Genomic DNA, 17,749 nt, shown 5'->3' with positions numbered 1-17,749 from the left:
ACTTCAGCCAAAGCCAGATGGTTCTATTGCCACTTCAGCCAAAGATAAAGCTGGACCTGCTAGCATCCTATTTTTCTTCCAACTCATGGTTTAATGATCTTCTTAAACCACCTCCCACCATTTCCTGTACACTCAATTCAATGCTTCCTGTGGTCTTCCATCAAAAAGATATCAGAAGGAATTTGACAAATCTTGATGCTAAGAAAGCTCCAGGTCCTGATGGTATTTCTCCACTTGTTCTCAAAACTTGTGCTCCTAAACTTACTCCTCTTCTTTGTTGCCACTTTTTCACTTTCTTATTCCAAAGATATTTTTCCTTCCTAAAAAGGATGACAAATCCCTCCCATCCAGTTATCGTCCCATTGCAATTACTTCTTTTCTTTCTAAAGTAATGGAGTAATCAATTAACTGCCTACTCTTAAACTATCTATAAAGCTTCCATCTGATCAACAATTCCCAGTATGGATTCCATCTGTGTCGATCCACTGGTGATATTCTGGCTTATGTTACCCATTTATGGACTAATTCAATGGAAAAGTTCGGAGAAACTCAACCAGTTGCTCTCAACATCTCAAAGCCTTTCGATCCTGTTTGGCATAAAGGTTTTCTAAGTGAGCTTCCATCTTATGGTTCCCAACTGTTTTTTGTAATTGGGTATACCCAGTGGTGAGCTGTAGTGGGCTCATGAGAGCCCATTGTTTTTTTTTTTTTTTTTTTTTTTTTTTTTGAAAATTTGCAAGCCCATTGTTGAGACGATCATTTATTTTGCAAATGAAATTCTGAATGCAATTATTGAGTATCCAGAGCCGAAACTACAGTAGGGTGAGCAGGGCCCCCATCCCCAGCATTTTAATGGTGGAATCGATCAGTTATGTATTTTAAAATTGTTTCATTTTTGATTTAATTACAGTCAGACCTCTGTTTAACCAACTTCTTTATAGCAAATTTTTTTTAATTCCCCTTGGTAATTACATTTAAAATAGTTTTCGTTGAACGAAGAAAATTTCCATATAACGAACAGATTCTGACAGACAACTTTGTATGCATTGTTCTCACTTCTGGCCTTTAGGTAATTAGAAATGAGAATTAAGGGTGAAAGGGAATGCCGTTCCACAATGTTAGCGGTGTCCGTAAAACCTATGCAGTCACATACCGAGAAGTCGCGCTAATCAATATGCTTTCCATATCCAGTCAGAGGATTAAGTAGATTTCCGACATGGATAATAGCCTCTGGTCAACCTGTGTTGTGGTTCCCCTTTACTCCAACAAGAAGTTATATGTTTTTCAGAGAAGTGAGTGATCTGTGTGTTTCAGTAAATTTCTCCTGTCTATGTTTACATGGTTTGCAATAGCTGAATATTTGAGTGATTCCTATATTTTATGTGCAAAATAAAGGAATTTTGCACATTAAATATAATTAGCCAACTTCTAAGTTGGTTAATTATATTTGCACAGTATTCAAAGAACTAATGACAGTAGCAACATTGGGAGGGGGGAGATAGGCAACTACGATGTTAACTTTCCGAAGATGAAATGTTGGCAGATTTGGAAACGGGTCGAGGCTTTTATTGTGAAGAAAATGTTCCAAAATATAATGGCATACAGGCAATAATTAAAAAAAAAAAAAAAAAATCTCCAAAAAACCAGCGTGGTTTAAGGATTATTGCTAAAAAACTTGATGTGGAAACTATAAAGATTGGGCAGCCTGTAGCTTGCAGATGGCAGTTGTGGGCTGGAGGAATTATTCCACTTTGTGCAAACATTTTGAATCAGAAGTTAAATATTCAGGATTATTAAATCAACTTTTAAATCTGGAATTTCTTAACCATTTAGCACTAATGATCAACATCCTGCAGGAGCTTTCTTACCTTTCAGAAGCTTTACAGAATCACTATAGTAAAAGCAGATAAATTATTTGAACTATAATTGCTATTGCTAATTTGAAAATTTCTGAAGGAAATTATGAAGCTAAAATTGAGAGCATGTTGAAGTGGAAAGAATTTGGAGGAATCAAAATCGAAAGTAAGAACACATTTAAAAAATTACCTTGTGACAAGTTATTAAATGTATTGTTTTATCCTTAAAGGATAAGTTATTAATCCAACAGAGCGATTTTAAATTAAACAAAGAAAATAATGATACCATTGACGATGAAGAATTGAAAGAAATTTTAAACATATGCTACCCGGAATCGTGGAATATGAAAGAACTTTTGTCTCAGTGGCAAGACGGTGAAAACCAAATAAGAAATTTAAGTTTTCTGATAAAATATGAAATAAAAATTAATGATTTTAGAGATTTTGTCCAAGACAGTTTATCTTTAAAATCGAGTGAAATTCCCTTTTCAATTAAGAAAGCCAGAAACAATTAAAACCATTGCAATTAATAGTGCTGAAGCCGAGCCAGCTTTTAGCCTAATAAATAATATTGTGTGAATGAATGAATAATGTTGAAAATTAAACACTCTGCAAATATTGATGACCATACATCTAAATGGCAAACCATTGCTTCAATTTGATCTGGATTGTTAAGTCAAATCATTCCTCTGTAATCACTGCTCAGCTATTGAGCAAAGCGAAGATTGACAACAAATATTAATAAAGAAGTAAATTGTATATGGCAATTTTTAGAATAAATTTTTCTTGAATATTTGTGTAATAATTTTTTTCATATAATCTGTGATTTTTGTCTACCTTTTCCAGAATAGTTGGTTTTTTATATATTTGTTTTTATATTGTGGAATGTTTTGTGATAGTTTTTGTTATTTTTGATATGGAATATTTCATGTTATTTTTTATTCACAATGTAAAAATTTTATCACAAAAAATTTATCCATTATACTTCCCTAGTTAAAAAAAAAAAAAAGATGAAAAAAAAAAAAAGTTGCATGTGTGGTAGATGGTTTATGTGAAACATCCTTCACATTTCTTTTAGGTATTTTGATTTGTATATATTGATTACAAAATAAAAGAGCTTTTTTATTGTAAAAATTTTATTGATCATTCACAAATTTTCATAATTTCTGGAAGACAAGATACAATGGATTTATAATAACTAAAGTAAGATATGTATACTTGTGATTGCAACATATCTAAATGTCTCTGGAAAACAGCATCGATTGAAGTACCGATCTCATAGCTGAAGTTAGGGTGCCCCTAACAGTGGAATGTAATGAAAATGCGAGACAAAAAAAAAATTTGTTGACAAATATTTGTATTGTTGCAGTCATATGATAAACACTTGTTCTTCCATTGACCAGACCACCTTCTTCCAGTGACTTTCTTCCATTGATTAGAAATGTTATCCATAGTTTTGCTGCTGATTAAAGCATTCCACCTTCCAGTTTGAGAAACCTTGCCCTGCTCAAACAGCTTCAACTTCTCAAATATTCACTACCAATTCTTTAAATGCTGATCTCCAGGTAATTCTTCACTGTGGAAAAAGATAACTTAGTTGATTTCAATCCTTCTAAAACTCAGTCCTGTATTGTATCTTGCAGAAAGTATACTTCTAATCCTATGCTTATCATGACATTTTTTCATGACACTCTGATTTCTAGGCAAGATCATATATCTCTATTGGGGATTACCTTGACTTCTAATCTGTCTTGGCATAAGCACATTACAAATATTGCTTCCTCTGCCTCTAAAAAACTGTTTTCTCTTTTGCTCTTGGTGATACTTTTCTTCCCAACAGTTGTTCCTTCTGTACAAATCGCAAATCCACCTTACTATGGAACACTGTTGCCACATCTTGGGGCGGTGACCTAAAAACTTCTCTCAGGACTCTAGATTCCATTCAAAAGAGGATAGTTAGGTTAATTAACGACTCATCTCTAACAGAGTTTCTCCACTCTCGGTCTCATAGACTTTCTATTTCTGCTGCATGCCTTTTCTATAGATACTTCCACGGGCACTGTTCTTATGAATTGGTGTCTATAATTGCCTTTCTCTCTGTCAAAACAGTTCGAACATGTGCCACAACCAGTCAACATCCTTTTACTGTCCAACTTCAAATTTACAGGGCCAACTTTTCTTCTTCCTCATTTATTAATTCAACTTCCGTTTTCTGGAACAACCTTCCTGTATATGTATATCCTGAAAATTAGAATCTACAGATGTTCAAGTCTAATATCTTCTTTCATCTTTTCAACCTCCAGCCCATACATAGTAAGTACTATAGGTTTTAATACCTCTTGTGCTTGGGTTTTAATAAAAAAAAAAAAAAATTCAATGACTTGTGTAGTTATACTGGGGTATAAATGGTATTTTTTTTTTTTTAATGCACTACTTTTAAGCAAATAGTATCACCAAAAAGACATTCTGCTATATTTTGAGATTTACCACAGAGGCTATATAATGTAAATGATTTGAATAGCGTAGTTAAAAAATGTTTCCCCTCCATTTTCTGGATTAAAAATATGAACATTCAGACAAATGATAAAAACTAAATAATTCATTTCACAAATATAGATGATCTCATTTCCAATTTCAATGACATCCATTTCTGTGTATAGTCTACCAGCATAAACTTCTGACAGAATCACAGTTAATGGTTGCTTCAACCACTACTCATCTCATTTGTCTTCATTTTTCAGGCTACGACTCCTTCAACTTTGAAGGTAGTAATTGTGCATATGTCCACTCTGATATTCTTGTAGAGACTTCTTGATCTGGAATCTACTCTGGCTTGATTTCATTCTATCAAATACATTTTGATTTCTTTGAAACTCAGCTTTCTCCAATCTGAAACTTTCCTAACAGTGATATACACCGATGAGCCAAAACATGACCAGAGAGTTTTTATGTAAATCGAAGCAACTGCAGGTGAATTACAACACGTGTGCGGGTTGGGACATGGTATAAAAAACAACTGATACTGAGCTCCGTTAATCAGTGTTACTCTTGTTCTTCAGATGGGAAAGGCAGCAAACTTAAGCAAGTTTGACAAAGGCCAAATTGTAATGGCCAGACGACTGGGTCAGAGCATATCCGAAACAGCACGGCTGATGGGATGCTCATGGTCAGCCATGGTTAGTACCTACCAAAAGAGGTAAAAGGAGTGAAAACCCATGAACCGCTGGCGAGGTGTTGGACAACCACGGCTCATCGATGCTCGAGGTGAGCAAAGGCTCTACCGGATGGTACGTGGCAACAGAAGGACGACTGTGGTGCAACTAGCCAGTAATTGGAATGCTGGTGATGGGAGTAATGTGTCATATCACACAGTACATTGAACCCTGCTGAAAATGGGGCTGCGTAGCTGCAGGCCGCTCTGAGTGCCCATGCCAACCACGGTTCACCGGCAACAGCGCCTACAATGAATACGCGAGCATTCAAACTGGACCTTGAGTGATTGGAAGAAGGTCATCTAGTCCAATGAATCACATTTCCTGTTGCACCATGTGGACGGCCGGGTATGTGTGCATCGTTTACTGGGGAAGTGATGGCACCTGGATGCACTGTGGGATGAAAACAAGCCGGTGGTGGCGGTGTCATGCTTTGGGTGATATTCTGCTGAGATACCCTGAGTCCAAGCATCCACGTGCTGGGCACTTGACATCTACCACCTACCTAAACATCATTGCTGACCAGGTACACCCTTTCATGGCAATGGTTTTCCCCCTCTGGCGGTGCCGGCTTTCAGCAAGATAATGCACTATGCCACACCACCTGGATTGTTCGAGACTGGTTCGCTGAACATGAGGAAGACTTCCAGGTATTGCCCTGGCCTCCAAATTCCCCAGACATCAATACCATCGAGCATCTGTGGTTTGTGTTGGAACAGCAACTCCGATCTGTGGTGTCTCAACCATGTACCTTACAGGATTTAAAGGATCTGCTGGTTATGTGTTGGTGCCAGATATCACAAGACACATTTAGAAATCTTGTAGCATCCATGCCTTGCTGGGTATGAGCTGTATTGGCTGCACATGGAGGACCAACATCATATTAGGTAGTGGTCATAATGTTTTGGCTCATCGGTGTAATTTCCCTTGGTGATTTCAATATTCACAACTCCAGCTGACTTTGGTTTTCTACTTTTACAAACTCAACTAGTAGAGATGCTTTTACTAATGACCTTACATTTCCTTGTTCATTTACTTGTACATCAGATAATCCCAACCACACACCAAATACTTTGATCTTTTTCCACTATGTAAATTTGTCTTCTAGGGTACCTCAGAACAATTTTGTGGGCCTCTTCTCCAATGGAGTCTTTCTTTCTATTTCTCCATAGTATTCTCAGCCATGTGTTATTTGGCATTACAAGAGTCCAAAATGAGATGATCCATGTGATTTGTTTATTTTTCTTGGTCGGACTATTATTTTAAATCTTCTGATCTTATTATTTACTTTGATTGTGTCAGTGAGATTATTCTTGTGTGGATGAAATCCTTTATTCTGCCCTTTAGCTGAAGCTTGTTTTTTTTTTCAATTAATGTGCTAAGGCAATTCAACATAAGTACATAGCATATCACAATTGGCTTGTATCCAACATCATTTTCTGCCTAAAGCTGAAACAGTTGTAAGTAAATTACTAATAAACCTAAACTTGATTTTAAAAAGGCTGAGATTAGGAAATTTGTTTTGTGTGCACATGGTAGAAATTTTTCTGATTTCTGGCCATAGCTATTGTCCACAACTGCCCTTCCTGATGGTTTTATTGGTTTCTCATCTAAGGATAAAACCAACTTATTAGCAGCTTATATTTCTTCTAACTCTTGTATCAATGACTTGATAAATCTCCTCTTACCATATTTCACAATCCATTCAATGTCTCACTTGGTCTTTCAGCAGAAGGCATTAGAGAATCCAAAACAGTATTAATGGAATTTCTTCAATGTTCTTAAACCCTGTGCTCAAGAGGTAACTTCCGTTTTCTGTAGCCATTTTTACACTCTCTTAATCTGCTTGTGTTTTTTATGTTTTCATGAAAATTTGCTCATATCTAGCCAATTCCTAAAAGGGTGACAAATCCTTCCATTTTAATTATAGTCCCATTGCACTTACCTCATCTCTTGACAAGTTAATTATGGATTCAGTTAGTCTCATTTCATGGGTGGTATCTTGGCTTATGTTACTTGTCTTTGGACCTTGCATCATATGCTTTCTTGCATATGATGCAAGAAAGCAAGCTTATACAGCATCAACCAAAAAATCTTCCCATCTCACCCATCTGGTCGCTCCAAATGTTTATCTAGTTCAGCCTTAAATTTATTTAAGCTATCAACTTCCACAACAACAACAGATGGAAGTCTGTTCCAGCAATCAACTACCTTCTGGCTAAAGGCAAACTTCTGCACATCTATTCTACAACTGTCTTTCCTCAGTTTGAATCTATGCCCCCTCAGGTTCTTAATCTGAGCAAGCGGAAGTATCCCATCAGCATTGAGCCTGCTCAAACCATTCAAGTCCTTCACCGTGATCAGATCACCTTACAGATGCCTAGTCTCCAGATGCTGCAACTTGTAGAACTTAAGTCTCTCCTGCTAAGAGCAAACCGTTTGTTCCTCTCACCAATCTTGTCGCCCTTCTCTGTACTCGTTCTAGCAACTCAACATACTTCCCAAAATGAGGCTTCCAGACCTGTATGCAGTACTCAAGGTGGGGCCTGACAATTGCCTTATACAAGGGATAATCACCTCCTTGTCTCTGCTAACAAAATTCCTATATATCATTGACAAAACTCCGTGACTTGCTCTGGCTGCCCGTCTGCACTGCTCAGAGAACTTCATATCTGACTGCACAATTACCCCCCAGATCTTTTTCATTTTCCATCTCCCTGAGTGTAGTACCATACAGTTGGTACGTTTCTCTTATAATGGCCACATTCAGATTCTTATTCAGATTGCTATGGATTTTGTCAAATATTGAACACATCATAACCATCCTGTGTAAGCACAAACCAACCTGTTTTTGCAGCTTGCAGGAGACATTTTTAATGGCAAATAAGGAATCCTTCCCTGCATAATTGTACAGTTATCTGGAAGGAATTGGAGATGAACTTACCCATGGAGGAGTCCCAATCCTTCTGAGTTACTACACTCCTTTTAAACTTGCACTACTCATTAATGACCCAGAGGCAACACTCACAATTTCTCTCCTAACTATCTTCTCTGCCTGTCACCTTGCAGCTACATCTCCCCATCAAACCTTGGTTCCACTGGTCTACAGTCCAAGAATGGCAGGCCTTACACCAAGCTAGATGGTGTCTGGCATTAGTTAGGTTATTAGTGGCTTATGGATGGCTGAATGACCATGTTAACCTATATCATGCATTGTTATGTGCACTGTACTGGTACTGACATGTGTTTCAATTGTCTCACTGAGGACCAGTGTAGCTGTGACAATATCAGCCTGCATTCCAAGCTGATGATTCTTTGAAATTCTGTCATTCTCTCTCAGCTTCAGAGGTTTCCTTGGTTGTTTCATGATGGTTTCAGCACCAGTCCTATTCCATTTGCAGATCAACAATTGTAATTCCAATTGCTGACCTAGGAATCTGTTTAACTGTCACCTACACACCGATTACTTATTATGTGACACCCTATAATCATTCGGTGCTGGAAGTCTGTTAACTCCATCAATTGCAGCATATTGCATTCACAGTCATACTACTGCCTCCTTGAAGGCCTATGAGCATATTTATAGTTGTGTCCACCAACTGTAAATATCCTTGGGTAGGACTTGACCAGCTGTCAATGGAGGGGTGTCCTGATATGAAGGGTAGGGCAGTGTAAATACTTAGCACTTATTAATGTGACAAAGCCTCCTTATATAATTCTATTTTTCTTAGTCCAACTGATGATGTCGTGCATAGTTCTAAAAGTGTCATTACACTTATGGGTTTTGTTATTTTTCTTAAATTCATGCTTTCTCATCATAAATTTTTTTAATTGTAATGAACCAAGGAAAGATGTGCACGTTACTCTAAAATGGATTTATTTTATTTTTTTTATTTTAATTTCATTCTGACTTGTATTCTAACTTTAGGATAATTACATCAGTGGAGAAGAGAATTTTATGTATTATGGCAGTTTATGCTATTGATTGACTGCTTTCTTTGTAATGAAATGTGTTGCAGTGGTTAAATAAAGTATTTCCTCTGTACTCTAGCAACAAATATCATGACTTATCATACAACCCTGAAGACATCACAAGATTTCTATGAAGCTTTAAGGTGGTCTCGAATCGTAGCTGAGTGGCTTACTGAAGCAATAAATGCCAATTCTTCTTCAGAAGTCAGAGTGTTTCCTTACAGGTGAGCAATTTGGAATGGCAATATTATAAACATCAATTAAGGCAGTTTTAGACTGTTATTACTACAATAATATCACTCTCAAACACTTGGAAGATAAGGTAATATTGATTCATTCTTCTGAATCAACTGGGAAATGGTAAGTAATTAACTTTATTATTGAATGATGGTTCCTTGTGATTAACTCAAACCGAATGCATGAATAATCATATGATAGATTGCAGGCCAGTCAAACATAGCAGGGTGTAGTGTTTGGTATTGTGATTAGAGATCAGAATAGTATGAAGAAGACTAAGTCAAAGCTTTCTGCCATCAGTTTGAATAAAAAGATAACTATTATGGCTGAATGCTAAACAAGTGCAATTTAAGTTTACTGTGATCAAGGGGAAAAGATATATAAACTCAGGCCATATACAATGTCTTTATGCCTGCTAACCAATGGTTTGCATTTCCTTGACTGCACTGAATCACAGAGACTGTGCTCAAAAACACTCTGGCTGAATCAGTGAAGAGTAGAGCTAAGTTCTCTTCAAGGACAAGTCCACTTGTAACATGGATTCTCAATAAGTCCTCTGTAGAATCCACAATCCTTCCCTTGTACAGAAATGGCATTGGTTTGGTTGGTGAAGTTTGACTGATATGGGAGTGGACAGCTATATACAGTTTTAAGTTGTCAGAGATCTTGTTTCTATATTTCTGATAATGAAACCATTATCCCTTTCATGTAGCACAGCACTTTGACAGAAGGATTCATTGAATACCTGTTAAATGAAGAGAACATCAAGTGTTGCCATGACTTGTTGCCAAGTCAGCGAGAATCCCTGAGAATTTCCTAATTGATTCAATTCCATAAAATAAAAAGTGATGACCTAGTGTAGAAATGATCAGTTACTGATCATATAATTCACGACCACGTTTTGTTAAATTCTTTGAAAACAGTTATTTATTTATTTATTTTTTGGTTATAACTACTGGGTTTTTTTGTCGGATTAATTTTTCCTGCGAAACTTACTTTCTGATAATGCTCCTGGCACCCCTATGTTTAACATTAATTCACAACAGGATCTGCAATGAACGAATAAAAAACCTTATTATACCCTATCTGTGGGAGTACAATATATGTAATATTGTTATCAACATAGTTTTTCACTTTTCTTAAGTAAACTGATGTCTAAAGCAACAATGTTAATATTCAATACTTGAAAACATAAGCAAGCATAGAAATTGAAACTGAATAGGCTGTATATCAAAATTCAAAATATCGTTTTAAAACCACATTTTCATTGGATCAAATTTGAAATCCTGTCAACATATTTTAAAGAAAAAATAGTTTAGAATGAAAATTTTCAATACATTTATAAGTCAGAAATCAGCACTACAGGACAAATAGCAATTTTGTCTTTGGTTTGTCAGTAGAATCTTGTTTTGGGGAATAATCATTTAACTTGCCTTTTATTGATTAACATTTGGTTTTTCAGTTTTCTAGTTTGTGAACCTGTTAATCACATCATTGTTTCTTCTTTTTCTTAGAAAGCAAACTTCATAGTTACCTATTTCTCCCTCCTTTTTTCCATAATAAGAAAAAATTCTGCTTATACTCTGGCATGACAACCAAGTCAGAGGAATGGTTTATAATTAATCATTTTGACAATGAATGAAAACATGAACTACAGATGATCAGTTTTTGCTGCATGCCTTTACTATAGATGTTTCCATGGAGATTATCCTTCTGAATTATAATTATAATTCCATATCTTTCTTCCCATGTTTCTCAACCAGTCTATATCTATTCACTTTTGAACTCCAGATTCACAGAACTAACTTTTCTTCCTTTACATGTATTTCCTGAAAATTTTGATCTACAGAAATTCAAGTCCAGTTCCAACAGGCACTGGACATTCAATTGGACTATCTTCTGTCTTTGCTACCTTCAACCTGGATGCAGTAGTAGAATAATGTATAGGTTCTAATAGTATTCATGTTTGGAATCACCATAAATAAAACAAAAAAAATGTATTGGCAAACTGATGTCAAATGCATCATTTAATGGCAAGGTTGAATGGTATGGAATTAAAAGTTTTTATTTCGGAAAACTTTTATCTTTTGTGTGGAATACATAATGTTGGATTGAGAATTTAAAGGAAAAGCAGTAAAGCACTAATCCGTGTATATTTTTCAAAATTAAATGGTTTATTGATACCAAGGGCAGAATAAATATTTCCTACACCAAGGCATCAATATCAAAGTGAAATGGAGAATGCATATAATGTAAAAGTTAATACAATTCTAAGAGTTGAATTTAACTCTACTGTAAGTTTTAAATTTTAATATTTGCAGATGATGCGAAGGTCAGCAGGGTTGTTAATGACAGTACGCTGCTGCGAGAGGATCTAGAAAAATTGAGCAGATGGGCTGAGAGGTGGCAACTGAAGTTTAATAATGACAAATGTAAAGTACTGCATATGGGAAGCAGTAACCCCAGAATAACGTATCAACTGTGTGGTACTACACTGACAGTGGTAGAGAATGAAAAGGACCTGGGGGTAATTGTACAGGCAGATATGAAGTTTTCTAAGCAGTGCAGGCAGTCTGCAAGAGTAGCTCATGGAGTCTTGTCAATGTTAATTCTTTGACTGCTTCCCATTTAAAATTCACTGTTGGTAACATCATCAGTTGATCCCACTGTACAGAATTTAAAAACTGTCTGAGAACCCTGTAGTCATGTTTACGAAAGCAAAAGCCCTTCCCTTTAGCCTTGATGGTAGTTACATCTTTAAGTAATTCCCACATCAGCACATTGTTGATCACTGTCTCCCAGTGGTTCCTTTATCTGCAAATTCTTAATGCATGAATAATCACTGCTGATAATCAGAAATAAAGTATTACTCCCTCTGGATGCCTCTCAAATATGTTGCTGTAGAAAACACTCATCCAATAAATCCACAAAAGTCTTGTGGTGTCTAATCCATTGTTTTGCTTTTTTTCCCCCATCCCACTACATTTTTTGCTAATAAAACATGCAATTTCATTGGAATTAAAGATGTCATTCTGGTCATATGTCAACAAAACAATTTTTTAAATTATTCTCCTTCCATTCCTTTGCAGCTTAACTGTCAATGGCTGCACTTTCACTGCACATTTTTTGAAAGAGAGACAGTGACGAGTCTTTAATTTCTGGAACCATCCATCAGATGACATCTTCAATATTCATCTGATGTGTAAATGATTTAGCTTTGGTTTTTAAAAGATTTCTGTCTACGGGAACATTCCAAGATCTGGATACTTCCCCTTTCAAACCCAATGCAGAAGATTTCTCCAAGCTTTTGACCTTTCAGAATGTTCACCATTGTTAATGATTGAAATCATTAAGGATGTCAGTCTTAATTGCATGCAATTATCTACAGCTTGTAAAATATTAATTTAGTGTGAGATTGGTGAAGTTATCTGCTTCGTGGGGGGGGGCACAGTGATAAACATACACTCAATACATACTAAATGAAGAAGTGAAGTTCATTTCACCAGCGAGTGATTTCTCATGGTCAGTCTGCAAACTTGTCTTTAGCTTCAATAAATTAGCATTCTTTCATTTGGATATGTGAATATTGCAGCAATTTTTGGGATATTATGGAGAATCTGTTCATTTTTCAAGGCTGTTATTGTAATAAATGTAAAATAGCATTATTGGTAATCGGCTGGGACCTACCACATGGTTGTTATAATGTGTCGGGATGTTAAAAACAGCATTGTAAAGAGCTTTGACTGTACTAATACTAGAACAAGAGAACATAAATCAAATTATAGGGAAAGAGGTATAGACTAGCGTACCTCCTAAAAATTAACTTCCAATGTACAGGTAACCCTCTGTTTATGACGTAGTTCCTGAAGGAACTGTCGCAAAAAAAAAATCAACATACATTTAAAATGAACCAAATTATATAAAATAAGTCAATGAGTTACATTCCATTCCCCTCTCAAAAATTACATAAGTAATATAATTAAAGCTCTGAAATGAATGTAAAAATAGCATTTTTAGGAATATAAAATCAATTAAATATAGTACAGTATAAAATAACCAAACTAAATTTAATTAAATAAAAATAAATACATTTTGTACATTTACTTTGATATGTTTGAAGCCCACACCGAAAGTTTTTGTAAGCACCACTGTAAGGCCTTCACATTGATCTTTTTGACAGTGGCTTAATGCAGAGAATTTACTCTCTCTGATGAAGTACCTGTTTGAGGACCTTCCCTTTTTATGAAGAAAGCATGCAGTGTTAACTGTCGAGATTTCCTCTTTCTTTCTTTCTTTGAGAATCTCAAAATAAGGACCAATGGATACAATTACACTCCTTTTCACTTTTTCACTTCACTTCCAGTCATGGTCAGTCTCACAGAGCTCATCAGTGAGGGTCTCCATGGCTGAAAGGATGTGCTGTAGATCGCTTCTATTCGTAGATTTTAGATGAGGCTCTTCATCTTTTTCTTTCTCCTCATCCTTCTGTTGGCTTAGTTCTTTAGTCAATTCTTCCAAGTTTTCATTAGAATACTACTGTCCCTGGCTATCTAACAGTTCTGTTAGATCTTCAACTGTAACCTCCAATCCTGCCTCTTGCACCAGCCTGCTAACATCTTCAACAATGTTCTCCACTGACTCTAATCCTGTGAGGTCATGCAAAAATTCTGGGAGAAGTTTGTGCTACACTCTATTCAAACAGTAGTTCACTGACACTTCCTCCTGAGATGTGTTGATGTTATTAATGCCCTTCAAAATATCAAATGAGTGCCAATAATCCTTGATAGTTTTATCTGACCTGTCCAAAACTCTCACCATTTCCATGAAGGTTTGGCAGAGGTAATAGGCTTTAAAGGTTGCTGTTACCCCCTGGTCAATTGGTTGTAAAACTGAAGTGGTGTTTGGTGGCATGTAAACCACATTGACATCCAGAGATGTTCTGACTTTAGCAAGGTTTGCAAGATGGCCAGGGGCATTATCCAAGAGAAGAGCCTTAGCTGGTAACTCATTCTCTTGACAAAAATGCAGCACAGTAGGACAAATATAGTTTGGGTACCAATCCATGAAGATTTCTTGTATCACTCAAGCCCGCCTGTTCCATTTCCAGTAGACTGGCAACGTGGTTGTGTTTAGGTCCTTGAGAGCATGTGGTGTGTGTGAACGGTATACCAACATTGGTTTTAGTTTTAAAGTGCCAGAGACATTTGCTCCCAGCAGAAACATTAGCCTGTCTTTCAGCCTTGAAACCTGGTGCAAACTCCTCTTCATGAGCAATGAAGGTTTGTGATGGCAATTTCTTCTAATAAAGCCTGGTCTCGTCAACATTATCCACAATTATCCTGCTCTGCAGGAAATGCTGAAGCTGCCTCACCATCTGAACTTGCCGCCTCGCTACTTAATTTCATACAATCACACTTACTTACTTCTGTAATCTCCTGCTTCATTAGCCCCAAGAAAAAGTGTGGCCCTGTCCTTTGAAGCCTTGAAATCTGGCATTGTCTTTTCCTCTTTGGCAGTGTATGTTCGATCCGGCATTTTTTTTTTCCAATACAGAGCGGTCTCGTCAACGTTAAAAATTTGCTGAGTTGAATAGCCACCTTCATCAATAATTTTTTCCAACACATCACAAAATTTCTCTGCAGCCACAGAATTGGCACTGGCAACTTCACCACATACTTTAATGTTTTGGAAACCAGCACCATGCCTGAACCTATTAAACCACCTGTTGCATGCCACGAACTTGGCTTGGGGTTCGCCGTATTTATCCTTAATATCTTCATAAATACTTCTTGCTTTTTCTTGAATGGCCATTGGACTCAGGGACACTTGCTTTTGAATCTGATTTTCCATCCATATTATTAATAGCCCTTAAAATAGTATTCACTCTTGAAGCAGCGAGACCTAATTCCATGCATTAGATAACAAACTTTGTCCTGCTTCATACTTCTTAATCATTTTCATCTTCATTTCTAAATCAATTTTGTTTCGTTTCTTAGCACTGCCACCACTTGCACTTTCCGTTGGTCGCTTTCCTTTCATCATTGTAATACATAAATAGGAATGAAGAGAAGTTTCTGAAAATATGTTTTTTATATGATTGAAGATTTCAGTGAAGGGGAGCACATTTCACCATAATAACATAAAAACCTACACAATTGCAGTTATCGGTATTATTGCAAATGTAATACGAACAAGTTTACTATCCATTTATAATAGATTGCGCTAACAGAAAAGCCCAATAAACCGGAAAGTGCAAATTGTTTTTATTGTTTTATGGTCATGACCTCCAGAAACGTGCTTTAGAAAAATATCAGAAAGGCATTCAAAATTGATTCTTATAACAGAACATATGATAATGATGAAAGTGTAGTGCAATTTCCATTATAAAAATAACCTTTTAGAGAGATAAATAGCTGTTATATAGCAAAATTTTCACTTCCAAACACTTGGAACGAATTATAAAAAAAAAAAAAAGAAGAAAAAAAAGTGTTATTGGGTTTACATTACAATATTTTCACGATATTTCCATTTATCCCTACAGATGCAAAATACTTTTCCATTTTTTTTTTTTTTTTCAGTTTTCACCAGCTGGCAAAAACTTACATAAAGTCGAATTTGCTTAAGTCAAGTATTATGTAAGTCGGGGAGTTCCTGTATTTTATTGTAAGTGTCAGTTCTCCCAAACCCTGGGAGAAAATTAGTCACAATTAATTTTCTAACAGGCATTACTCAGATGATCATAGAATAGATCCACTGATTCAGGGACCTATTCTTTGAAATGCTCTTGCAATTTGCAGAGGCGCCTCCATAGCCAGGTGGGAAGGAGCAGCAGTGCGTAGCACACGCTTCTTGATTAGACCGGGGTTCGAGCCCATCACCACCAAATACGGAGGATGCGGAAAGGTCAGGGAATGACCACCGCATATTCCCAGAGCAATATGGCTTTCGTTGCTAATGCTCCTAAAAACCAAATAACAACAACAGCAATTTGCAAGGCCTTGAAATTTTAGAGCCTTTTATGAAGTCTTTCCAGGATACAGTTTGATCTGAATCCTATAAAATAAGCCTTGAGATGCTCTGGGTAGGCAAATTACAAGTTGCCACCCTACATGATCTAAAATCTTCCCTCAAAAACGAATGGGATTTCTTGCCTACTGGTCTACCAAATAATATTTTTGGTACTTCCCCATTAATCTTCATTCATAGTATGAAAATTTTATGATTTTAAATGGGTTGATTATTCTTTTATAACATGTGCATTCATTTGTGTTTTCAGTGGGTTTTATGAGTTATTCATATTATATTGTTTATACAAAATTTTATTGAAATACTGATGGTGATGAATTTTTAAAAAGTGTAATTTATTTACTTTTGCAAACAAGTCTATTTTTAACATTTTGTGAAAGTTGAAATTTAGAATAAAACAATGCATCTTGAATTGGTCAGTCATTCCAGAGTTCTTGAGATCTACAATTCTGTAGTTTGAACTCTGATTTAATAATAAATAAATTCTTATATATATTATTTAATTCTAAATATTTATTTTCAGCCTTCCTCATGTGTTCTATGAACAATACCTCACAACTTGGTCAGACACGTTGAAAAGTCTGGGATATTCCATAGCAGCAATTTTTGCAGTAAATTTTGTGTTTTTTGGTCTGGACTTCCATTCTGCAGTGATTATTGTTTTAACTATAACAATGATAATTTCCAATCTCATGGGCTTGATGTACTGGTGGAGCATTTCATTAAATGCTGTTTCTCTTGTAAATATAGTTGTGGTAAGTTTATTTTTTTAAAATAACTTTGTGTCACACACATAAAAGTTAATGGACAAATAATTAAAAAAATAATAAAATAATTTTTCTTAATATATTTTTGTTAGCAGTTTGTTAGCAACTAGTTTTCTTTGATTATTCTTTTAGAGAGATTAAATCATAATACCAATAAGTAGTTTTATCAATTTTTAAACAACCAATTGTCATAGAACACTATTGTGAGCGGGCCCAGTGCTAGGGATGCACAAGTGAGGCACTTACCACAGGTGCTGCTAGATGTGCTACTGCATATATTTGTGTGTTAAGATTCGATATGAATTGTGCACTGTGACAAGGTTTTGCCTCAGGCACCACAAAAACTAGAGTCGTTTCTTGTTGTGAGTTGTTGGAGGTGGTTTACCCAGACTTACGTCAATATGCCATTGATACTTCTGTTTATTTCTTAACATTTAGATGGTCAATTTTCACAACAATCTGTCTACTTTGACAAATAACTTGAAAGTTGAAACAACCTTTAGCCTCGTGGCAGGGGTGGGGGAGCCGTCCCCGCACCATGAGGAGGTAAGTCGCCCAATCCAGCAAAACATCTGACAGCTTGTCAGTAAAATAATAATTAACATATGTGACTTTTATATTTACTTTCTTAAAGTAACTTCCACTATGTGGTTTTATCACAACTATTTTTTAACATCAT

The 17,749-nt window shown here is 36.0% G+C and overlaps 1 protein-coding gene across 1 annotated transcript in view; it reads left to right on the top strand.

Moving 5' to 3' along the window:
- Positions 1-17,749, top strand: part of LOC150084418 (NPC intracellular cholesterol transporter 1-like) — a 594,638-nt gene that overhangs the window by 519,860 nt on the left and 57,029 nt on the right. The window contains exons 27-28 of the mRNA XM_090376055.1: positions 9,120-9,264; positions 16,827-17,058. Coding sequence (XP_090232181.1) covers positions 9,120-9,264; positions 16,827-17,058 — 377 coding nt within the window. The remainder of the gene's footprint in view (positions 1-9,119; positions 9,265-16,826; positions 17,059-17,749) is intronic.

Source organism: Mastigoproctus giganteus, chromosome 6 (genome assembly GCF_048544385.1).
Source record: "Mastigoproctus giganteus isolate SK-2022 chromosome 6, ASM4854438v1, whole genome shotgun sequence".
NCBI lineage: Eukaryota > Metazoa > Arthropoda > Arachnida > Uropygi > Thelyphonidae > Mastigoproctus > Mastigoproctus giganteus.
The sequence above is the reverse complement of the archived record's forward strand: the minus strand, read 5'-3'. Positions and strand labels throughout refer to the sequence as shown.